Consider the following 26,539-nt stretch of genomic DNA (forward strand, 5'->3'; position numbering starts at 1 on the left):
GGGAAAATCTACTTTTATCTACTGATGTACACCAGATATATCAGCAATAATTCAAATATATTTCACTAAAATTGAATTAAAATTTAAATAACAGTATTACTTACATATCAATAAAAAACGTAAATAGACATGGTAAAACCACCAATTTCTAAACTAGTGTATGAAATTAAACTATTTTTTCCCTACATCTGTTTTAAAGTACTTATTCTGTTCATATCAAAATAGAACACCCAAAAAATAAACAATTTTACATATAAACAAATCATAAAAATAATCAGAATAAATTACAATAGTATGTAATTTATTCATTGCCTGTCACAATTACTTTCATAAAATCAAACTGCATGTAGATAAAGTAAGATCTTGTAGACCTGAAACAGATATTTTCAATGATTAAACATATTGTTAAAAAACAAATTCTAAAGCCTTATAACATTTCCAAATATATTATAAATTCTTATATTTAATTTTTAGGGTACAAGCATTTGTGTGCCTTCAGAAATGCCATTATAAATATATTTGACTTCTTTAAATAGAAGAAAATCAAAAAGGTTTGATGATAAATCCAACGATGATCACCTGCAACAAGAAGAAAACTATATTAATAATACAATCGAGCGATACAGAGTAGCCTAACATATGAATCGTCCAATTCGCAGATGCACTTTTCAATTTAATTCTCTATTTATTTTTATCAAATCTCTATTTACCGTTAGCAATAAAATTAAATTTAAACACGTGATTTTACATTTACATAAGAAAATATATATATAAAAAAAAGAAAAAGGACAAATATCAAGTAATTAAAAAAAATATTTATTAATTATTATAAAATACTTTAAAACTACTATTCTAAAGAAAAGAAAAATTACAAGTTTAATAAAATACGATTACAGTAAAAAATCTTAAATACAAAAAAAAAGAGAGATTACTTTAATATTCAAAAGACAATAATTAGGTTTCAAAATGTGATAAAAAAGGAATTTAAATATTTTGACTAGAACTAACTAAACACATATGCATCTTTTTGACGATATAGACACGAATTTGGTGTCCCAAGGAGATGGAATGATCCGTCATCCCCAATTATAACTAGAAATTAATGACGAGCAAAAAAGTAAAATATAAAATATCACTAGTGAATCATTCTCTAAAGGTTCGAACTTGCTGTTGAATCTTTGAAAATAACTCAATAGCTTTAGTAGTTGCCCTCTTGAGCCACAATTAAGTGGGGGCCTCTTCGGCATTAAGCCTCTTCTTTCTTCATTCTTTGAAAACTGCATTTGGACATTTCCTACGTACGAGTAAGATAAGATCTTTCATACTAAATTTGCAAATGAACTAGTATTTTGTTATGATTCTAATTCTCACAATTATTAAAAAATTAATTTACACTTCGCGTTCTCTTTTCTAGCTCGTGTACCATCAATGAATTTAAAGTTCATTAACCATACACGAGAGAACATTTAATCGAATGTCCAAGCAGATAATAATTTCCCTCGATGACCTAATAACACTTCGCACTTTTAACGTCGAGTAATAAAATCGAATTGAAATAGAAAATGCAATAAATGTAATGCATTTTCTAGCAATACTTTAATTTCATTAATTCTTTATATTTAATTATATCAAATAATTCCAGCTGTAAGACGAAATCGCGATGGTGCGTAGTGCTAATCCTGAAATACTAAAAACTAAGTATCAAATACATCAAAGAATTTGCGAATTTGATTCGACTCTATCTCGTTCGAGATAAAATCGAAGTAGAAATGAATCTTTCAAATGGTTGCAAATACCTTTGAATCATGATACATAATAAAGATCACAGAATAGTCACAAAATAAATTAACAAATCAAGCATAATAGAATGAGATGATCAAATTTTGTAACAATTCTGTGTATAAACCAGGAGGCGGAATTTCCACTCCGGAGTGGAAGGAAGAAGTCTAATGCCTTTCCTGGATCCTACCTACTTAAAATTAAAGTTTTTCACATTCATTCAAAGAAGTATGCTACCTGCCTGCCTATTACCAATATTTTTACCCATTTTAAGAAAAAACATACATACCCACCCACTCACTCCACGGTTCTCACACATACCACCAGGGTGCAAAAGCCTAAACTAGAGAGCATGCCCCGGGGCACCTCCGACACCCTAGCTCAACCACGTTTTCTAAACTTATATGCTAATGGGTATACGTACGTTTTGCTGTAATCGACTGCCAAGGCTAATGATTATTGCATAAAAAACTAAAGCAAAAATACAAGTATACACTAGCATATATATGCATACTAGTAATATACAAGTATATCAAAGTTTCCACAAATAAATGCAGTAACTATACTATGCAAACGAGATTATCAAACAAATTAGAAATATTTAATATAAATCTAAGAATACAGAAACGCGTATTTTACACATCACACGTGATATGTAGAAGTAGTGCTTTGAGTATTTAATAATGTATTAAATGAATAAAAAATATCGCGAAACGATGTACAATATACACTACCTAATACGCACACACAGGTGTAAAGTACATCGTGCAATCACTAGCACAATAACAGCCGCCAATAGGGGAAAAAACTAAAACTAAACCCACGCTAACTGTTTCTCACCCATACGTGTAACACCTGGGCACACGCATAGATGAGAACGCAGAGAGTATGGGGGGAGAAACGGGAGATTAGTATATTAGAAGCTGAAAATCCTGATCTAAAAAATATGATTAAGACATAAACACATAAATACATTTGTATAAAAATTCATCTAAGCGACTAAGGACTCTACAAGTCATTTGGTGAATAATGACTTAAACAAGCGAATGAAAAAAAAGTTACCCCATATGAAACAATTATTGTTTCGAGGTAAGGATGTATTAAAAGACTCTACAATGATGATGGATATTTTTTGCAAACCTCGGACGACTTTTTCATTAAATGGCTGTTCTAATTAAAGAACTGGGCTTTGAGCCGCCACTTAACTGCCAAAGTCTATCCGTCGCGAATGAGTTTGTCTTCTTGCTCATTTATTTAAAATATTAAAGTATCGATTACTTGATTAATATCAATAAATTATTCTCGATTAGATAAACTTGTACGAAGAAATGCATGTAAGATATTTATTACATGGTTTTCTGGACGAAAACGAGTAAATTAATGCTCGATTTCATCACTACTGACCACGGAAAAAACACGTAATTAAAAAGAGAATGCATTTATTAATTGCATTATAATTTAAATGAATTTAACCGATGAGACAAGAAAACCTATCCTGAACTAATAATAAAACATACAATAAAACATACAATAAAATATACAATTTTCATGAGTAACTCCTAAAAAAGAATTACTCATGTGCTCGTCAATAATTTATTTAAATAATTACAACCAGTAACTCGTGCCGATTAGGACCTTTCATCCTCAGCATGATTGAGCACTGGAGGGACTTTAAATAAAAACTTACGGTTTAAGAAGTTCTGCGATGGCTCCAAAACACTCCTACTTCGCAGCAAGTATTGTAGTCTGACGATGGAAGTCGATACTCGATTTGCCATTGAAGAAGATCCATCGAAGATCCATCGAAGATCCATCGAAGATCCATCGAAGAATTCATCCAACATCTTTGAAAGGAAGAAATTCCACGGTTATATCTGTATAATAAAATAGAACAAAACGATAAGTTATCTGGAATATTATCTAAAATACTATAAAATAAAATCGAATAAAATGTAAATAAAAATGAATACTTACAATGCATTTCAATGAGATGCAGCTCTATTGCATCATGGTGATGCACCTCGCGTGAATCTAACAACGCGGTATAAACGAAAATAAGAAACTATAGATGAGTTTCTTATCGCGAAACCGAAATTTTATTATACGACGAACAACACTGACTTTAATTCGCGTTTGATTTTAACTTATTACTCGTCCGATCACTGATTCTAGACTGCACTAATTCAAAAACTGCATTGCACGCAGTTTGATGTTACCACCACAAACACTGCACATATTGCTTTGCGCACTATTGCAATCTGAAACTGAAATAAAAAACAATACAATTAATATCATTACTATTACAGAAAATCATTAAAATTTTTGAGGAATTATTGAATACAATAATATACTCACTTTAAATCTTTATTGATGAATGCACAATGGGTCTCCTATCCTTAGGATAATGATGACAATGCACAAGTAATGACTATAAAACTGCATTAAATGCAATTAATTCAATTAACACTAGATTTATGGACTGAGCAAATTTGATTCATTTCAAACTTTTTTGTTACATATATATAAAATAGAAATATTTTAATTAATTGTAATTTAATAAAATTTAAATTTAATTAATTTTAAAATAGAATATTTTTTAAAAATATATATTAATTTTTAATGCTGTAATGAAATATGCATAAATATTAATTCCTCTCCTCTACCCACTTTTTCATTTAAACAATGTTTGTACATTTTTAAAAAATAGTGAACAAATCTAGTGTTAAACGAATTTCTAAATGAATTTAATTAATAAAATGTGAATACCATTCCAACGATGATCTGAAACACAAATAAAAACAAAATAATATAAATTGTTGTTATATAAAAATTATTATAATTATTGAGAAAATGTTTAATATAAAAATTGACTTACGTTTTTTCTTCATTGATGAATGCACGATGGGTCTCCTACCCTTAGGATGACGATGAGCACACATTTAAACCGATTAAAAGAAACTTGCGCTTTTCTTAACTGAGCAAACGAAACTTTAACATGCGACGATCAACACTGAATCTACTATTGTCGACTTTTTTATATTTTATTTTAACACGATGCAACACACGAGAACCTCATTGCCTACGCGCTCGATTGCAATGATTTTCTGAAACATAACAAGAAAAAGAACAATTAATATCATTGTTGTAATAAAAATCAATTGAAATTATCATAGAAATGTTTGATTGTAAAATATACTTACTTTTAGTCTTCGTTGATGATTGCAGGATGGGTATCCTACCCTTAGGATGACGATGTATAAAATAAAATTAAATAAAAAGTCTGAAAAGAGCTGAAACATACTAAAGACTATATTACAATATTTCCTGTAAATCATTTCTGAAGGCAGGGCACACATTAAAACCATTGAATATTTTTGATAGAATGGTATTCAAGTTATTAAATATTTGTGAAATTTATCAAAGTATGCAACTATTTGCTTGCTAAATTACATACAAAGTATGTAATGCTAGTAAAAATATTAATTAAAAATCTTTAAAGTTGTCTAAATAAAACAGTAATTGTATCAGCAAACTCAATAAAGAGTAACATAAAAAATAAACCAGATTTTATACCATTCTATGCAATGAAAAGCTTTTTAAACTATTAAAATCAAAACGATAACGTTAGAAATAAAATTATTAAATAATTTAATACGATTTATTTTCGTAGATGTTGTCTCGTTGAAAGATAGAAGACGAATACGAGGTACGTTACTACATAACCTTGGTAGAGGAGATCTCGGGAGTGTCGAACGTTCGGCTATTATACCTATGTTATCGGCTGTTTACGTTTTGTTGTCGGAAATTCGACGAAGAAAATTCCTCGAGAAATTCCTGGAAATAAAAATACACATTTATAATAACTTATATGTCGAGTGTATTGTTTTCTTATTCTTCTTCTCTCTCTCTCTCACTCCTTCTCTCTCACTCTTTCTGTAGTATTTTTATATGCTTATATGCTTATATTTAAAAATAATAATGCTCACCTCGCCGTACATGAAGAAGATAAAAAAAGTTGTCACAAGGTAAAAAAAGGTTAGTGAAGTCGTGTTATAACTCTCCCATGTTTAGAAAGCTAAAAAAAAGTAAAATATGAAAAAACTTACGTATAAAAATCTTGCATGTAGTATGTGGTATATAACATTTATTATATTGCATTTGATTATATAACATTATATATCATTTGATATATAACATTATTTGTGATAATAGGAAGGTATAATTTAAGAAATTATTTAAAACAATTACCTGAAATTAACGGGATAACAAAATCCGCTGCAACAAGTATACAGAAGACAGATTAAAAAATTCGAAAGATTCGCCATATTGAAGTGCATAAAACAGGCGCATAAGACTGGCGCGAAAATACTGCATGCGCGAAAATGATGCGTAGTAGATCTTCTTTCCACCTATAATAAAGAAAAATTTCGAAAGATTAAAAATACGATATAGAAGCATAAAAATTGTCAAAATATACTCAAAAAATCAAAATTGATCCTTTTATTCTTTATATAATGTAATAGAAAGGTGTGAACCTTACAAAATATCTTTTAATTACCTGATCTTAACGGGACGATGACACTCCGATGTGTTCTCCACGAATGACGCCATGAAACTGAAGAATTCGGACGAAAGCTTGGCTGTGATTGGCTAATTCATTTTTTTGACCATGAAAAGGGTCTTCACAGCTTCTTACACGGACAGAATCTGACTTTCTTCATGACCACGCTGGTCAAACTACATATGATAATTTATTTATTAAATAAATTAAAAATCATTTCTATTTTTCTAATAAATGTACACAACACTTATAAATATTCTAAAAATAATGAATTGAATAAAGACAATGTAGACATTACGAAAACTTTGTCGTTTCGCATAAAAGAATACAATCATATAGATGAGAATTGTCGATATAAAAATGTCTAATATAAAATGCAGCATATGAAAGAATAAATTGCCAAAATCTGTATCGATAAAGAATCTTTACAATTTAAATACTTTCAGAAATGCATAAGATGTGCATTATTTCTAAAATATTTACAATAACGTTTATACACGATTCACACGAAGATCATTCTACATGATTTTCTATGCTATAAGATCCTACATTCTCTTTATTCTATTCATTATTTTTAGAATAATTATGAATAACGTGTACGTTTTATTTCTAATCGAAAAAAGAAACATAAATTTATAATATATCAAAATTATTTTCTATTTAATGTACCTTAAATCCTATGAAATATTTAAACCAATGTATATGCATAGAAACAATCTGAAATGTAATTAGAGAATATTAGAATGATAAAATAATTGTTAAATAATTAATATAAGTGCATATTGTTATCTAATAACTTATTACACATGATCTATGTATCTTTCTCTTCAAGATTCACCTTTTAACTGAGGCATTATCCTCTATGAAAATACTTTTATTGAATGTTGTCTATATGACTGTTTGAATGTTATGCATGTTGGAAATGAATATGATATTCCCCAAATAAAGATAATTCTTAATTAAAACTATGGCAATGTATCATTTTTCTCCATCTATTATTATTATTTTATGGCTCCTATGCTATTATGACACATTTTTATTTATCAAAATACTTATATAAATTTGTTTTTGTCATTTTCCAAATGCTGCCCATGTATGTAACGCAAATAACATTCCTATTAAACAGAGATTCACATTATATCACTCTAATTTTTAAACTTTTTTTACTAGTACTTTACACAGTTTTATTTGTAAACATTTTAAAAATAATGAATAAAATAAAAAAAGAATACATAATAAGAACATAATCTCAATGAATAGAAGAAAATAATCATGTAGAAGAGAAACTTTGTCAAAGAAATTTGCAAAACAATTGACAATCGTTCTATTGCCAGTATTATAAAGATAAATCCCTATGATAAAAAAAAAGTCTTATCCATAAAGATAATAGGAACTTATGTAATGTTAGTAATCGAACGATTGTCAATTGTTTTACAAATTTCTTTGACAAAATTTCTCTTCTACATGATTATTTACTCTAATGCAATGAGATAATGTTTTTATTGTGCATTCTTTTTTTATTTTATTCATTATTTTTATATTGTTTACACGTAATGTGTGTAAAGTATTGTGTATAGTGAAAAAAGTGTAAAAATTATAGATTTATACTCTGAATTGCTGTTTATTTCGCATGTTATTTGCGTTGCATAAAAGGGCAACATTTGAAAAATAACCTAAACAACATTGGAAAAAAGTATTTTCATAGAGGATTATGTCTCAGTCAAAAGGTGAATCTCGAGGAAAAGGTACATAGATTATATGTAATAAGTTAAGAGATAACAATATGCACTTATATTAATTATTTAACAATTATTTTATCATTCTAATATTCTCTAATTACACTTCAGATTGTTTCTATGCATATACATTAGTTTCAATATTTCATAGGATTTAAGGTACATTAAATAGAAAATAATTTTGATATGTTATAAAAGTATGTTTCTATTTTGGATTACAAATAAAATTAACACTTAATGCTTATAATTATTCTAAAAATAATGAATAGAATAAAGAGAATGTAGGATCTTATAGCATAGAAAATCATGTAGAATGATCTTCGTGTGAATCGTGTATAAACGTTTTTGTAAATATTTTAGAAACAATGCACATCTTATGCATTTCTGAAAGTATTTAAATTGTGAGGATTCTTTATCGATACATATTTTGGTAATTTATTCTTTCATATGCTGCATTTTATATTAGACATTTTTATATCGACAATTCTCTTCCATACGATTGTATTCTTTTGTGCAAAACGACAAAGTTTTCGTAATGTCTACATTGTCTTTATTCAATTCATTATTTTTAGAATATTTATAAGTGTTGTGTACATTTATTAGAAAAATAGAAATGATTTTTAATTTATTTAATAAATAAATTATCATATGTAGTTTGACCAGCGTGGTCATGAAGAAGGTCAGATTCTGTCCGTGTAAGAAGCTGTGAAGACCCTTTTCATGTTCAAAAAAATGAATTAGCCAATCACAGCCAGTCTTTCGTCCGAATTCTTTAGTTTCATGGCGTCATTCGTGGAGAACACATCGGAGTATCATCGTCTCGTTAAAATCAGGTAATTAAAAGATATTTTGTAGGGTTTACACCTTCCTATTATAATATATAAAGAATGTAAGGATCAATTTTGATTTTTTAAGTATATTTTGACAATTTTATGTTCCTATATCGTATTTTTAATCATTCAAAAATATTTCTTTATTATAGATGGAAAGAAGATCTACTGCGCATCATTTTCGCGCATGCAGTATTTTCGCGCCAGTCTTATGCGCCTGTTTTATGCACTTCAATATGGCGAATCTTTCGAATTTTTTAATCTGTTATCTGTATACGTGTTGCAGCGGATTTTGTTATCCCGTTAATTTCAGGTAATTGTTTCAATTAATTATCTAACGTACACCTTCCTGTTATATATATGGTGTTATATATAACGAATGTTATACGTGAGTTTTTTCATATTTTATTTATTTTTTAGCTTTCTAAGCATGGGAAGAGTTATAACACGAATTCATTAATCTTTTTTACCTTGTGGCAAGTTTTTTTATCTTCTCCAGATACGGCGAGGTGAGCATTATTTTTTTTAAGTATAAGCATATAAGCATATAGAAATACTACAGAAAGAGTGAGAGAGAGAGAGAGAGAGAGAGGAAAAATAAGAAAACAATACACTGGGCATATAAGCTATTATAAATGTGTATTTATATTTCCAGGTATTTCTCGAGTCGACGACAAAACGTAAACAGCCGAAAACATAGGTATAATAGCCGAGCGTTCGACACTACCAAAGTCTCCTCTACCAAGGATACGTAGTAACATACCTCGTATTCGTCTTCTATCTTTCAACGAGACAACATAACCGAAAATAAGGCGTATTAAATTATTTAATAATTTTATTTCTAACGTTATCGTTTTGATTTTAATAATTTAAAAAGTTTTTCATTGCATAGAATGGTATAACAACTGGTTTATATTTTATGTTACTCTTTATTGAGTTTGCTGATACAATTACTGTTTTATTTAGACAACTTTAAAGATTTTTAATTAATATTTTTACTAACATTACATACTTGATATGTAATATTTCAAGCAAATAGTTACATACTTTGATCAATTTCACAAATATTTAATAACTTTAACTTTTAATTATGTCAACTCTCATAGATAATTAAATTATTTTTTAATATTTACCATTGAATATTTTATCAAAAATATTCAAGGGTTTTAATGTGTGCCCTGCCTTCAGAAATGATTTACAGGAAATATTGTAATATAGTCTTTAGTATGTTTCAGCTCTTTTATAGACTTTTTATTTAATTTTATTTTATACATCGTCATCCTAAGGGTAGGATACCCATCCTGCAGTCATCAACGAAGACTAAAAGTAAGTATATTTTACTATCAAACATTTCTATGATAATTTCAATTGATTTTTATTACAACAATGATATTAATTGTTCTTTTTCTTGTTATGTTTCAGAAAATCATTGCAATCGAGCGCGTAGGCAATGAGGTTCTCGTGTGTTGCATCGTGTTAAAATAAAATATAAAAAAGTCGACAATAGTAGATTCAGTGTTGATCGTCGCATGTTAAAGTTTCGTTTGCTCAGTTAAGAAAAGCGCAAGTTTCTTTTAATCGGTTTAAATGTGTGCTCATCGTCATCCTAAGGGTAGGAGACCCATCGTGCATTCATCAATGAAGAAAAAACGTAAGTCAATTTTTATATTAAACATTTTCTCAATAATTATAATAATTTTTATATAACAACAATTTATATTATTTTGTTTTTATTTGTGTTTCAGATCATCGTTGGAATGGTATTCACATTTTATTAATTAAATTCATTTAGAAATTCGTTTAACACTAGATTTGTTCACTATTTTTTAAAAATGTACAAACATTGTTTAAATGAAAAAGTGGGTAGAGGAGAGGAATTAATATTTATGCATATTTCATTACAGCATTAAAAATTAATATATATTTTTAAAAAATATTCTATTTTAAAATTAATTAAATTTAAATTTTATTAAATTACAATTAATTAAAATATTTCTATTTTATATATATGTAACAAAAAAGTTTGAAATGAATCAAATTTGCTCAGTCCATAAATCTAGTGTTAATTGAATTAATTGCATTTAATGCAGTTTTATAGTCATTACTTGTGCATTGTCATCATTATCCTAAGGATAGGAGACCCATTGTGCATTCATCAATAAAGATTTAAAGTGAGTATATTATTGTATTCAATAATTCCTCAAAAATTTTAATGATTTTCTGTAATAGTAATGATATTAATTGTATTGTTTTTTATTTCAGTTTCAGATTGCAATAGTGCGCAAAGCAATATGTGCAGTGTTTGTGGTGGTAACATCAAACTGCGTGCAATGCAGTTTTTGAATTAGTGCAGTCTAGAATCAGTGATCGGACGAGTAATAAGTTAAAATCAAACGCGAATTAAAGTCAGTGTTGTTCGTCGTATAATAAAATTTCGGTTTCGCGATAAGAAACTCATCTATAGTTTCTTATTTTCGTTTATACCGCGTTGTTAGATTCACGCGAGGTGCATCACCATGATGCAATAGAGCTGCATCTCATTGAAATGCATTGTAAGTATTCATTTTTATTTACATTTTATTCGATTTTATTTTATAGTATTTTAGATAATATTCCAGATAACTTATCGTTTTGTTCTATTTTATTATACAGATATAACCGTGGAATTTCTTCCTTTCAAAGATGTTGGATGAATTCTTCGATGGATCTTCGATGGATCTTCGATGGATCTTCGATGGATCTTCTTCAATGGCAAATCGAGTATCGACTTCCATCGTCAGACTACAATACTTGCTGCGAAGTAGGAGTGTTTTGGAGCCATCGCAGAACTTCTTAAACCGTAAGTTTTTATTTAAAGTCCCTCCAGTGCTCAATCATGCTGAGGATGAAAGGTCCTAATCGGCACGAGTTACTGGTTGTAATTATTTAAATAAATTATTGACGAGCACATGAGTAATTCTTTTTTAGGAGTTACTCATGAAAATTGTATATTTTATTGTATGTTTTATTGTATGTTTTATTATTAGTTCAGGATAGGTTTTCTTGTCTCATCGGTTAAATTCATTTAAATTATAATGCAATTAATAAATGCATTCTCTTTTTAATTACGTGTTTTTTCCGTGGTCAGTAGTGATGAAATCGAGCATTAATTTACTCGTTTTCGTCCAGAAAACCATGTAATAAATATCTTACATGCATTTCTTCGTACAAGTTTATCTAATCGAGAATAATTTATTGATATTAATCAAGTAATCGATACTTTAATATTTTAAATAAATGAGCAAGAAGACAAACTCATTCGCGACGGATAGACTTTGGCAGTTAAGTGGCGGCTCAAAGCCCAGTTCTTTAATTAGAACAGCCATTTAATGAAAAAGTCGTCCGAGGTTTGCAAAAAATATCCATCATCATTGTAGAGTCTTTTAATACATCCTTACCTCGAAACAATAATTGTTTCATATGGGGTAACTTTTTTTTTCATTCGCTTGTTTAAGTCATTATTCACCAAATGACTTGTAGAGTCCTTAGTCGCTTAGATGAATTTTTATACAAATGTATTTATGTGTTTATGTCTTAATCATATTTTTTAGATCAGGATTTTCAGCTTCTAATATACTAATCTCCCGTTTCTCCCCCCCATACTCTCTGCGTTCTCATCTATGCGTGTGCCCAGGTGTTACACGTATGGGTGAGAAACAGTTAGCGTGGGTTTAGTTTTAGTTTTTTCCCCTATTGGCGGCTGTTATTGTGCTAGTGATTGCACGATGTACTTTACACCTGTGTGTGCGTATTAGGTAGTGTATATTGTACATCGTTTCGCGATATTTTTTATTCATTTAATACATTATTAAATACTCAAAGCACTACTTCTACATATCACGTGTGATGTGTAAAATACGCGTTTCTGTATTCTTAGATTTATATTAAATATTTCTAATTTGTTTGATAATCTCGTTTGCATAGTATAGTTACTGCATTTATTTGTGGAAACTTTGATATACTTGTATATTACTAGTATGCATATATATGCTAGTGTATACTTGTATTTTTGCTTTAGTTTTTTATGCAATAATCATTAGCCTTGGCAGTCGATTACAGCAAAACGTACGTATACCCATTAGCATATAAGTTTAGAAAACGTGGTTGAGCTAGGGTGTCGGAGGTGCCCCGGGGCATGCTCTCTAGTTTAGGCTTTTGCACCCTGGTGGTATGTGTGAGAACCGTGGAGTGAGTGGGTGGGTATGTATGTTTTTTCTTAAAATGGGTAAAAATATTGGTAATAGGCAGGCAGGTAGCATACTTCTTTGAATGAATGTGAAAAACTTTAATTTTAAGTAGGTAGGATCCAGGAAAGGCATTAGACTTCTTCCTTCCACTCCGGAGTGGAAATTCCGCCTCCTGGTTTATACACAGAATTGTTACAAAATTTGATCATCTCATTCTATTATGCTTGATTTGTTAATTTATTTTGTGACTATTCTGTGATCTTTATTATGTATCATGATTCAAAGGTATTTGCAACCATTTGAAAGATTCATTTCTACTTCGATTTTATCTCGAACGAGATAGAGTCGAATCAAATTCGCAAATTCTTTGATGTATTTGATACTTAGTTTTTAGTATTTCAGGATTAGCACTACGCACCATCGCGATTTCGTCTTACAGCTGGAATTATTTGATATAATTAAATATAAAGAATTAATGAAATTAAAGTATTGCTAGAAAATGCATTACATTTATTGCATTTTCTATTTCAATTCGATTTTATTACTCGACGTTAAAAGTGCGAAGTGTTATTAGGTCATCGAGGGAAATTATTATCTGCTTGGACATTCGATTAAATGTTCTCTCGTGTATGGTTAATGAACTTTAAATTCATTGATGGTACACGAGCTAGAAAAGAGAACGCGAAGTGTAAATTAATTTTTTAATAATTGTGAGAATTAGAATCATAACAAAATACTAGTTCATTTGCAAATTTAGTATGAAAGATCTTATCTTACTCGTACGTAGGAAATGTCCAAATGCAGTTTTCAAAGAATGAAGAAAGAAGAGGCTTAATGCCGAAGAGGCCCCCACTTAATTGTGGCTCAAGAGGGCAACTACTAAAGCTATTGAGTTATTTTCAAAGATTCAACAGCAAGTTCGAACCTTTAGAGAATGATTCACTAGTGATATTTTATATTTTACTTTTTTGCTCGTCATTAATTTCTAGTTATAATTGGGGATGACGGATCATTCCATCTCCTTGGGACACCAAATTCGTGTCTATATCGTCAAAAAGATGCATATGTGTTTAGTTAGTTCTAGTCAAAATATTTAAATTCCTTTTTTATCACATTTTGAAACCTAATTATTGTCTTTTGAATATTAAAGTAATCTCTCTTTTTTTTGTATTTAAGATTTTTTACTGTAATCGTATTTTATTAAACTTGTAATTTTTCTTTTCTTTAGAATAGTAGTTTTAAAGTATTTTATAATAATTAATAAATATTTTTTTTAATTACTTGATATTTGTCCTTTTTCTTTTTTTTATATATATATTTTCTTATGTAAATGTAAAATCACGTGTTTAAATTTAATTTTATTGCTAACGGTAAATAGAGATTTGATAAAAATAAATAGAGAATTAAATTGAAAAGTGCATCTGCGAATTGGACGATTCATATGTTAGGCTACTCTGTATCGCTCGATTGTATTATTAATATAGTTTTCTTCTTGTTGCAGGTGATCATCGTTGGATTTATCATCAAACCTTTTTGATTTTCTTCTATTTAAAGAAGTCAAATATATTTATAATGGCATTTCTGAAGGCACACAAATGCTTGTACCCTAAAAATCAAACATGATTATTCAAAATCCTATAACAAATGTAAATTCAAACATTTTTATATATGCATCAAAGATAAAAATAAAACATTAAATGTTTCGTCAACAATTTTTATTTCTTATGGGAATAATTGGAATATGTTTAACTAGAGGATTAAAAAAGCTTGTTCTTCATATAATAATTTTTAAAAACAAAAAAATTACTATTTCTTACAGTCTTGAATATAAAATGATGGAAGATCAAGTTTCTAGTGCATTTAACACTCCATCAATTGAAAAGGGTATGTTTTAAATGAAATTATTGTATTAAAAAGATATTTCAAGATGGAAACGTTTGATTTTATGCAAGAGATCTTTTTGAAATTATTAATTTTATCTGATCAATACATTTTAAGTGTAAAAAATACTTGGTCAATACCTAAGTTCAAAGACAAAATTATATGACGTACAAAGTGCAGATATTAATGAAATTAAAATTAAAGAAAGAACTAATTCTCTACCTAATAATAAGATACAAGAAACACTATTTGAACAGTATTTTAAATTACACCATTGACGTTTACAACATAAGAGACTGATAGAAAATCATAAATTTTGATTTTAATTTATTATTTATATTGACTTGAAGTATATCCAATTTTCATCAAATTTATAAAAACATCTTTATATTTTGTAATTTAAATGACTTACAATTACAAGAATTAAATAATTTAAAGTGGATTTTATTTTTATTAAAAATACTGTTAATCTTCCAGCTGATTGGTTATTTCAGAATACCAACCTACATATCTCTATGCATTATCCTGGTTACTATCATCCTTTCTCTAACCTAACCTAAACGTTTAACAACACAACATCAATATTACCGCCACCTGGTTTTATGAATCAAAATCAAAATTAACGCTGAAGGAGACTTCCTATTGAATGAAGTTGGCTGATTTTTACCAGCAGTGTCGGTGCAAGAATATCATACATTGGGAGATTTTCATTTTACTTATTTTACAGTATTAATGATATTTTCTTTTTCTCGCCATGTCAAAGGCAAAAGTTACCGCAGAATGGAGAAAGCGAGTGAAATCGGAATATATGCGATTAAGACAAATAAAAAGATACAAACGAGCAGACGAAGTGAAAATCGCATGGAATAGGAATCGAGAGATTATGAAAAGTTAGTTCACTCTTAATAATCTATAAGGAATAGAATATTTTTCCTTTTCCTTTTTGTTTTTTTTTCTCATTCTATTTCTTCTTTTCTTGCATCTTTATTTATTTATTGTGGTTTATATTAATTTTTAATTTATTTATTTTACTTATTATTATTATTTGACAACAAATACTATTATTTACTTAACTCTTTAATTCAATTAAAATGTGTAGATAATAGAAATATTTTTATTGCATGTAATGTTATGATTGTATATTTAAATAAAAGTTTCTTCGATCAGCGCTTCTTTCAAAGGAACAGAAATTATGGGAAGAAGGAAAAGCGGTATGGGCAGCCAAGGAAGATATCCCAGCTTCTTGCATGAAAAAAGCAGAAGTTACCAGTTTAGAAGGAGAAGTACAAAGTTGTCCTGTCAAAATATTAAATGCTGTTACTCCTATACCCACCATGTATACTTGGGCACCAATACAACAAAATTTTATGGTGGAAGATGAAACCGTATTACATAATATCCCTTACATGGGGGATGAAATTTTAGATCAGGATGGAACTTTCATCGAAGAACTTATTAAGAATTATGATGGAAAGGTAATTGATAATTATTTGAGAAGAAGAATAATTATACTTTTTTGATACTACCAATGACTATTATAACACATAGTCATTATTATTTTACAGGTACATGGAGATAGGGTATCAGGTTTTATGGATGATTCCATTTTTGTTGATTTAGTAAATGCTTTAGCTAATTATGAAAAAGACGATAAAGATAAAGAACATACTAAAAGAGGTAAAGAATCTAAAGAAAAAGAAGATCAAAAAGAAGATGAGAAAGAAAGTAAGGAAGATCCCAAAACAGAATCATCGGTTAAGTTAGCAGATAAGCCAGTGGAAGATTCTAAAATTCAAGCTATTCCATTCCCATCGATGCACATATTCAACGTAAGTTATTTGTTGCATGCTTAATGGTTTAAAATTATAAAATAATTGAAAATAAAACTGTTGCTTCCATCTATAGGCAATTTCTAGTATGTTTCCGGATAAAGGAAGGCCTGACGAGTTAAAAGAAAAATACATAGAACTAACAGAAAGATCGGATCCAAACGTATTGCCACCAGAGTGTACTCCAAACATCGATGGTGTTAATGCTAAAAGTGTACCAAGAGAGCAGACTATGCATTCGTTTCACACGCTCTTTTGTAGAAGATGCTTCAAATATGACTGCTTCTTACATCGTGAGTAGACAGCTAGTTTAATGTTTAGTACTTTCAAGTTGTATCTTGTCAGGCAAAAATACAATAGAATCAATGTACAATATTGATAAGGATATATGTAAATATTATTTATATATATATATATGTGAACACAGCCTCTAGATACAACTTATTGATAATTTTATATTCTATATGATTAAGAAGCTGGATGTATATTAATTACAATAATTTGTGATTCCTGATTTATCGTAGCAGCCAGGGGGACCTCGCCGCAAGGTAAAGAACAACATTGCATACAAACGAGCGCATTCGATCGAACGCTTTTTTTTTGTTTAGCACGGAGGCATCGCCAAGGGTTCATCCACAATCAAATTTCATTCGTCGTTCATCGCTCGCTCTTTCTGTTTCTCTCTTTCTCTCTCTCTCTCTCTTCCTTTCTATTTCTCTATCTTTCTCTCTTTCTCTCTCTTTCTCTCTCTCTCTCTCTCTCTATCTCTCTCTCTCTCTGTCTACTAAATTTCTCTCCATTCGCGATATAATAGGTTTATATTACATTCCACTTTAAAATTATAACATTTATTTTAGGTCTTCAAGTCTGCCATCCTGGACCAAATTTACTCAAACGAAAAGGTCCAGACTTGAGGCCGTTTTCTGAACCATGCGGAACGGAATGTTATATGCATTTGGTATTTAATATAATACATAACATAAAGTATACATTCAATAAAACATTTAATTATATTTTCATATTATTTTCTTATTCAGGAAGGTATGAAAGAAAAGCTTGCTGCACAGGCAGCCGATATAAAAGAAGATGAAGGTGATGAGAAACGTGGTGGTCCTAGAAAAGTACGAAAGCAAGCAAGCGTTGATTCAGGAAATGAAGCTAGTAGCGAAGATAGCAATGACAGTAATAAATACAGTCAAGGTGGTTGTTGTCAAGGTATAATAACATCCTTAAACTTTTAACTGATCAAGATTTAATTATTTTATAAGTATTTATTCATATTTCGTAATTAACAGATTTCAAACAAAATGTTAATAAAGAAGTTAAGTCGGAAGAAATGATGGAAGACCAAGCACAACCGGAAAATCAAACTCCTTTCACGTTGTTAGGTCTTGATAAAAGAGTTAAGACGGAAAGCGAATTGTCGTGGACCGGATCAGAACAAAGTCTTTTCAGAGCTTTACATAAAGCATTTCCCGGTAACCCTTGTGCCTTAGCACAAATAATATTAACCAAAACTTGTCAAGAAGTTTATGGATTTGCTCAAAAGGAAGCTTCGGACATTCCAGCGGTGGAACACTTGAAAGATTTTACACCACCAAGAAAGAAGAAGAAGAAGCATAGGCTTTGGTCTATGCATTGCAGAAAGATACAATTGAAGAAGGATTCTGGTAATTATTATATGTCAATCATTAATAATCAATACAACATGACATCACAGTCAGAGTGTCTCCTCACGCGTTCTTTTTTTTGTTTGCGTTTACCATATGTATAAAATCATACTCACAGGTGCCAATCATGTCCACAACTTCGCACCGTGCGATCATCCAGGCCGTCCATGCGATAATTCTTGTCCATGTATACAGGCGCAAAACTTCTGTGAAAAGTTCTGTCAATGCAGCAGTGAATGTCAGAATCGATTTCCTGGCTGTAGATGCAAAGCTCAATGTAATACGAAACAATGTCCTTGCTATCTAGCAGTAAGGGAATGTGATCCTGATCTTTGTCAAACCTGTGGAGCAGATCAATTTCAAATAACTAAAATATCATGCAAAAATGTCAGCGTTCAACGGGGTCTTCGTAAGTATATATATATACATAAACAAATTTTCTTCACATCTGAAGTATAAAATTGATTCAAATTATCATCCTGTATTCTTTTTATTTAGATAAACATCTTTTAATGGCGCCATCCGATGTAGCTGGTTGGGGAATATTTTTAAAAGAATCAGCTGCAAAGAATGAATTCATTTCTGAATATTGCGGCGAAATAATAAGTCAAGATGAAGCTGATCGTAGAGGAAAAGTATACGACAAATATATGTGCAGTTTTCTATTCAATCTAAACAACGGTATTTCTTTAACACACATTTTCTGTTTTTTATAAATAATTATAAAACTGTATTGAAACGATGCTATAAAGGGATATAAACGTTATTCTTCGTTCTATAGATTTTGTAGTCGATGCAACACGTAAAGGAAATAAAATAAGATTCGCCAATCATTCAATTAATCCTAACTGTTATGCTAAAGTTATGATGGTTAATGGTGATCATAGAATAGGCATATTCGCTAAGAGAGCTATTCAGCCAGGGGAAGAACTGTTTTTTGATTACAGGTTAATTTTTATACAGGATAATGGTAACAAAAAGTGTCTAATATAAATTTCATTGAATTATTTCTTGATTTTTTTTTTTTTATTACAGATATGGCCCAACTGAACAACTCAAATTTGTTGGTATTGAACGTGAAATGGAATTTCTTTAAAGTTATACAATTTTAATAACAACTTATATATATATATATATACATATATATAAACATCGATAAATTTCTTTTTATACAGTTCGATTGAGAAACAAAACGAGAGAGAATATAATGAATAATAGTTATTAATAATATTTCAATATCGATAAACTTAATCTGCCTAGTGCATATCAAATCATTTTTAAAGTAATACATGTATAAAGATTTATGAACTGGTATGCATGTGCGAATGTGTATGTGTGTCTGTGTGTGTGAATATGTTTCGCTGTATATGAACGTCGATTAGTATGTGATTTCTTAAGCCGTCTTTTTCGAATAAAAGTATTATCGTTTTACATGTGTTATATTTAATACAACATTTAATGAACTTATTTGTTTCATTTTAATATAAACACATTAGAAAAGAAAAAGGAAATATTTCTTTTTGTTTTTATTATTGGTTATTTCGTAATTACATGAGCAGATATAATTTATTACAATTAATTTATTAAATATTGCAATGCATATCGTATAAATGATAACAAAAATAATTAAAACAACTCGTATTTTAATATTGCGTAATGTTAAATAAAGTCTTCTTTTCTTTTTTTTGCTATTTTTGTGTTTTAAAAGAATTTAAATTAAAACGAGCAAAAGAAATTCCCGCGAAAATTTTCAAACGAACAGGATTAGTTCGAAAAGATACGAGAAGAGCGCTACTGTACAACTCGTAGCCGATCAGCCACCAGTTGCGGACTTCGCGGCCGCGAAAACGGATCGAGAGATATTTTCGTAACGTTTGTGTGATATAATATAATATAAAAGATTTAATTAAAAAATAGCTATCGCGTACTTTTTAATGAAACAAAAAAAAGAAAAGAAAAAAAATAAACGAAACTAAACAATTAATTAAATAATAAAAAGAAAAAAACAACAACAACTGCGAAGAGATAAATATAGAAACAAGTTAGATCGTTATGAAGATAATTAATAAAAATTTATCTAAAGTTTCGATTAAACGTTCATCGTGTTGTTTATTTGCAATAATTCGATTCTTTTGTTCGTTTTTTTACGATCACGATCGATAAAGTTCATAAATATTGAAAGAATAATATCGTTTGGTTACGTTTGTGATTGAATCTATCAACGACGGATCATGTAATCATCAGTAAGAAAAATCTACGATAAAATTTGAAATATCGTCTCTACGAGGTTTATAGAAGATTTTCTATTAAAAAGAAAATAAGATTTTTATTTGGATCGAAGCCAGATTTAAATTGTTCAGACGACATGGAGGAGGAAGGTAATTATAATATATTCTTAATTTGAAAATAATAGAACATTTGTTATCGCGCGTATGTCATGTTTCTCTCTATTTTTTTTTGTTTCTTTTAGTTGTTGTTGTTTATATAAATAATGAATATAAATGTTGGAATAATCGGTCGGTAAAGTAGAACGCGATAGAAATAAAATATAAATGAGATTCATATTCTTTATCGTTACTTTTTATATTTTTTTTTTTTTTTTTTTCTTATAGTCCCATTTGTTTCTTATCTTTGTTCGTAATAAATAATATCCGCCATGATTACGAAATGACCAATAATAAAATGAAGAAGGAAATATATTTCTTTTTTATTTCTTTCCGAATAGCATGAGAAAATGTCGGTTAAGAAATAAAAAAAAAAAGATAAAATGGAAAAATTACGGATAAAAATAAGTAAGAATTTGTGGAAAGGATGAAGAAATAGGTGGTTGAATTAAAAAAAAAAAAAAAAAAAATACCGGAGGGGTAAATATAAAATGACGCCATGATGGAAAAATTTTAGCGGGAATAATGGCTGTCGTAATCGATTTCAATCGAACGGGTGTTATTATTATAGAAAAAAAAAAACACTTCGATCTATTTCTCTTTTTCTCTTGTTCTCTTTGAGTCGTCAGAAACGTTTTGTAATTCTAACCAATGTCTTCATCTCATCGTCACTTCATTTCTACTAATGTAAACATACAAAATAAATTGAACGCTTAAATCTGATCGATTGATTGTTCGATCGATAAATTGATCAAACAATTTCAATCATTTTGAACGATAGTTATGTTATATTATTAAATTATTTCTAAATATTTCTTTATTCAAATGAAACGTAATATACATTATCACTTAATTGTATTCTCAATCAATTATCCTTTTTTTTTTTTTTAATCATAATATTAGCTGTCAAAGAGAAAATACTTTTGATATTAATAAATAGAAATAAATTTCTTCGTGTCAATCATCAACGTCAATTAATATGATATGAATTATATAAATATATATCTCATAGAAAAAATTAAAAGTTTAAATAAAACTAAAGAAATAATAATAATAATATTATCCGCGAATTTTCATATGAACCAATCAGACTCATTAACAATATTCTAATAATAATAATAAAAATGATAACGAAGAAGCGTGAGTAAGAGCACTCGTGCTGTTTTACACACCCATTCAGATTAAAACTTATGGGCTTGGGTTTAATGCGGTCTACCCATTATTACAACACATAGGTATACATAAATTTATACACAGTTATAGACTGTAACACACACAAACACAGGAAAAAAGAAAAAGCAATACGGATAAGACGTATTCGTATTGTACGTGACTCGTTCCACGATTAAATTAAACAGCAACAAACGAACGAATCGTCTTTTTTATGGCTTTCAAATGAAATTTTCAGTTTAATGAAAACTGTGAAATGTTTCTCTTTTTTTTCTTCTTCTTCTTCTTTTTTTTCTTTTTTTTTATAAGGCACAATTATTAATGACACAACGAACGATTTAAATTTGAATTCATACGCGGAACGATCATGATTGGATTAACGAGATATTCAACGTTCATTGGTTATTTTAATCGGCTTTGTACGACCACTTTCGTTGTGTTAGTAAAATTTCAAATTTCTCTAATTGTGAAGAGTGGGAATTTTAATTATGGGAATAATTAATTTTATATTCCTTTTTTGGTATGTGGTCTTTTAGACATATTACGGGATGATTCATACACGTGTAATACATACATACTTATACGAAATGTTAAAAGTTGAATTATGTGTTCTAATATCTAAACAAAATAATATATTCTCTTAATTGTTTATTTTGTTTTAAATTAAAATCTCTTATTAAAAAAATTGCCCTAAGGAATACTCTATTTGAATAGTCAAATAACAGTCGATTTTATTTTTTTTTTGTTCTCTTTTTCTCTGTTTTCTTTTTATTTTTATTTTTTTTTCTTTTCTTTTCTTTTCTTTTTTTATCGAGGATGAGATTCTAAGAGTGTCGTTTGAAATGAAGACAAATCCACCAAGAGAAAGATTTTCTAATCCTTTCTATCTTATTCAAACGTTACGTTTTACACGACATCTTTCTCTTTTCCTGTTCTTTTGTTTTATTTAAGTGAAGAAAAGTAAATTAAAAAAAAGTCATTGAATATTCGAATTTATATTACGAATGATAAATTAATGAACCAATTATCATATGACAAAGTAATATGATAAAATTAAAATTAAAAAGAGAAAAACAACATCGTGCGTGATAGGTCAAAAGTCATAGTCCTCTTTTATTTTGGGGGGGGGGGTAATTTTTAAAGAAGAACAAGAAATATAAAAAGATAAGGGAGAAAAATAAGAAATGAAAGGGTTTACAAGAGAAGCAAAAAAAGAAATAGGAAAAGAATTGTACTAAAGTCATGGTAACAGTTCGTTTCCGTGACATAGTTAGTTGCGTGTCTAGTAACGAACGAAGGAAAATGTCATGACGAACGGTACGACACAATGGCCGATTGCCTGTCGATAACAAACTCTCGTCGACATCTCCTGTCAATCGGAACCTCTTACCCGTGTCACCTAACAGACCGAGAAAGACAAAGAAAGAAAGAAAGAAAAAGAGAGAGAGAGAGAGAATGAGAAAGAGAAAGAGGGTGAAAGTGATACAAAGGGGAACGAATTGTACCCCTCCCTTCTCCAAATTTGTTTCTAAACTTTCTAGAAAGAGACAATGATAGAATCCTAAAATAGATGAATCCTAGAAAGAGATATAAAATCAGGATAAGGGAGAAAAGGGAATAGAATCAAAAAGTGAAAGAAAGTAAATCAAAAATTGAATAGCAGAGAGAGAGAGAGAGAGAGAGAGATTGTTAGGTTTAATGAAAAAATAATTACGATTTGTTCATTATTTTTCAATTCGATGTTAATTTTTGTTCCTCTTTCTCTCTTCCACCCTTTTTTTTTTTTAAATCTATTTAATTAAAATTATATAATACGGTACTGTGTTATTGTAAAGGGTTGAAATTGGCACTTCTTACGACGAGAGGTAATTACTGTAATGATTCGTCTGATTGCGTCAGGGTTGCGTCTAAATTTTTTTCTTTTTTTTATTCTATTTTCATACTATTTTCATACCTCGTTTTTCAGTATTTTATTACCAATGTTTCTATTGTTTTTTATTTTTTATTTTTATTTTTTTTTTTTTTGTTAAACTCGATAAATTATTTGCTAATTATCATTATCCATATTTTGATCCTAAATTTAATCACGAAGAGTAAATTAATTATATTTGAATAGGATTGCAAGAATGAGAATATTTTGATTGCATCATTGATTGATTGAAATGTAAAGCCTTGTGTGTTTTTGTGACGAAAAACAATTAGCAAATGTATTGCCTAAAAACACACCGGTTTTTCACATTTTCTTGATTAAAACTAAAGTATTTTCAAAGATAAGAAGGGTTCAAGGACGACCTTTCAAATAATTCCTAAATAGAAAATGATTTACATAGGATTATTTGAAACAATTTCAAAGGTAGCAGATGATAAATTTCAATGTTAAATCAATTTTAATAGATATTAAAAGTTATTCATGTAAAAGTTTATTTTTTGTTTGTATTATTTTTCTTTCTTTTTTTTTTTTTTTATCGTAAATATTCTTTCGTATTTCATATACATATATCACAACGAATGAATTTATATAAATCATATCATATAAAAATAATAAAATAAATATAAATCAAATATATAAATCTCTTTTTTGTTTTTGTTTTGGTATACGTTGAAAGATTTATCCAATAAAAAGAAGAACAATTTATTAATCAATCGTGATAAGTAAGCAAATGACCTACCAAGAATACGATACACATATTAATTAGTGAACTTGAAACACACTTAAGGACAATTGAGATATCTTAGATGACCTCTCTTTTTCTCTCTTTCTTTCTTTCTTTCTTTCTTTCTCACTTTATATCGCAATGTTTAAAGATGTTAACTACTTCTTATCAATTACGATCGGTGTTCTAATCGGTGCTAACTTCTTTGAAACCTATCACAAAAGTCATTCTTACTTGGTTTTTTTTTCTTTCTTTTTATTTCATATTATTCTTAACTCTTTGTTTGTTCTTTTTAATTTCATTTTTGACAATTATTCAATATCAACCCTTTAATTCGAAAATATATTTATATGTAAGAAATTAAAAAAAAAAAAAGAAAATTGGAAACATAAATTGGATAAACACAATATGACAATCTTTTACAATCTTTTTTTTTTTTTTTTTTTAAACAGATCCATTCACGAAGAGAAAAAAAGAGAGAGAGAGAGAGAGAGAGAGTGAGAGAGAGAGAGAGTGAGAGTGAGTGAAAGAGAAATTGAATAGTCCCTTCCGGCCAGTTTGAAAATAGTTTTTGTTGGCTATCAGCCAATAACCACGTTGATCTTCCTGCGTATCATCCTCTTCGTTTCCGATAAATGTTTTCTCTTTAACATTTTACTCACTACGTATTATATATATTCATATACAAATGCATTTATATGTTACATACATATATACATAGATATAAAGATAGTTTCCATTTTAATTAAACCTTACACATTGTATAATAAAATAATTCTCATTATTAAGAGAAACGATGTTTCTGCTATAAAAGATATACATTTTTCTTTTTTATTGTTTATTTATATTATTATTTATTATTTATTATTTATTATGTGTTCGATTAAAATATGTGTTATAGAGAGAGAGAGAGTATTTTATTTCTAAATTAATACATTTTTTTTTTTTTTATTTCAAGATTTGATATTGAATATGTCACTTCTATCGAACAAGTATTTATTTAAAAAAGTGATATCATATCAAATCTTTTTTTTCTTTTATTCTCTTTTAAAACAACAATAGTCCGTTTTATTACTTTTTTTTTATGTCTTTTTTACTTTTTTTTTTTATAACACTGATATTCTTTCATTCATGTTTTTTTTTTTTTTTTTTTTTTTTTTATTATTCCTTTATTTAAACTGGAATAGTAAAAATATTCCACCCACTATTAGTTTTTCTATTCGCGTGGTTCTATTCCACTCTTGCATGTTTTCAATAAATTTCCATATTTAAAATAAATATTTTTATTCGTAATAGTTTTTTAAATTTTTCGTCTTTCTTTTTTATTGTCTTTTTTTTTTTTTACACGACATATATAACACGTAATAAATTTCAATGTAAATCAATTTTAATTAACTTCGACAGGTATTATTTCCATTATAGAATATATATATATATCGTTCAAATTGTAATTAACGAAGAAAAGTTATTGATGATCAAAAGAACCAAAAAAAAAGAGCTAATACGTATGATATTATATTTAATTGATAATAATTTCGAAACGTATTCATTTCCATTAAAATATCTTTTAATAATGTAACGATATTTGTACAACAACTTTATGAAATATTTATGTATATAAACGAAAAATCCCCATATATGCACATACATACGCACGTAAGCACGTATGCATACATATGTATTTTACATAGTTATTGTTTATTTCTAATAAAATACAAAAAAAAAAAATATAAGAAATTTTTCCATCGAATTGAAATCTCAACAAGTAGAAATATAGCTGTAGGCAGTGTTATCATGTCACGTATTTTAACGATTTTAT

The 26,539-nt window shown here is 28.5% G+C and overlaps 2 protein-coding genes and 3 long non-coding RNA genes across 7 annotated transcripts in view; 3 read left to right on the forward strand and 2 right to left on the reverse strand.

Annotated features, from left to right (window-relative positions):
* Window positions 1-4,864: 4,864 nt before the first annotated feature.
* LOC149030591 (uncharacterized) lies at window positions 4,865-6,177 on the reverse strand. The gene is made up of 3 exons (XR_016178549.1): window positions 6,028-6,177; window positions 5,766-5,854; window positions 4,865-5,613 (listed from the first exon to the last, which is right to left on the reverse strand). It is a non-coding gene; the product is annotated as an uncharacterized LOC149030591 (long non-coding RNA).
* Window positions 6,178-8,758: 2,581 nt separating this feature from the next.
* On the forward strand, window positions 8,759-14,294 carry LOC149030592 (uncharacterized). The gene is made up of 6 exons (XR_016178561.1): window positions 8,759-8,909; window positions 9,059-9,219; window positions 9,327-9,415; window positions 9,562-11,077; window positions 11,169-11,458; window positions 11,559-14,294. It is a non-coding gene; the product is annotated as an uncharacterized LOC149030592 (long non-coding RNA).
* A 179-nt stretch (window positions 14,295-14,473) lies between these two features.
* On the reverse strand, window positions 14,474-15,505 carry LOC149030593 (uncharacterized). Its single transcript, XR_016178562.1, has 2 exons — window positions 15,426-15,505; window positions 14,474-14,738 (listed from the first exon to the last, which is right to left on the reverse strand). It is a non-coding gene; the product is annotated as an uncharacterized LOC149030593 (long non-coding RNA).
* A 140-nt stretch (window positions 15,506-15,645) lies between these two features.
* E(z) (histone-lysine N-methyltransferase E(z)) lies at window positions 15,646-19,943 on the forward strand. 3 transcript variants are annotated; one of them, XM_015333912.2, is made up of 12 exons: window positions 15,646-15,903; window positions 16,181-16,488; window positions 16,579-16,842; window positions 16,919-17,135; window positions 17,370-17,390; window positions 17,700-17,800; window positions 17,880-18,057; window positions 18,138-18,512; window positions 18,631-18,921; window positions 19,011-19,193; window positions 19,294-19,459; window positions 19,548-19,943. In XM_015333912.2, exons 1-12 carry the CDS (start codon window positions 15,768-15,770, stop codon window positions 19,606-19,608), a joined length of 2,301 nt encoding a protein of 766 aa, XP_015189398.1. In that variant the 5' UTR covers window positions 15,646-15,767; the 3' UTR covers window positions 19,609-19,943. The 3 variants fall into 3 exon arrangements, with proteins under 3 accessions (XP_015189398.1, XP_015189397.1, XP_089034608.1); XM_015333911.2 differs by having other exon boundaries at window positions 15,647-15,903; window positions 17,367-17,390; XM_089178482.1 differs by having other exon boundaries at window positions 15,764-15,903; window positions 16,195-16,488; window positions 17,367-17,390.
* A 392-nt stretch (window positions 19,944-20,335) lies between these two features.
* Adcy2 (adenylate cyclase type 2 Ac76E) overlaps window positions 20,336-26,539 on the forward strand; it is a 33,164-nt gene continuing 26,960 nt past the window's right edge. Inside the window, exon 1 of the mRNA XM_089178671.1 lies at window positions 20,336-20,890. Within this exon, the coding sequence (XP_089034797.1) occupies window positions 20,878-20,890 (13 nt within the window). The 5' untranslated portion in view covers window positions 20,336-20,877. The remainder of the gene's footprint in view (window positions 20,891-26,539) is intronic.

The sequence above is a fragment of the Polistes dominula genome, unplaced genomic scaffold (assembly GCF_049000335.1).
Source record: "Polistes dominula isolate Pdom_NZ unplaced genomic scaffold, Pdom_raw_medaka contig_11, whole genome shotgun sequence".
Taxonomy (NCBI): domain Eukaryota; kingdom Metazoa; phylum Arthropoda; class Insecta; order Hymenoptera; family Vespidae; genus Polistes; species Polistes dominula.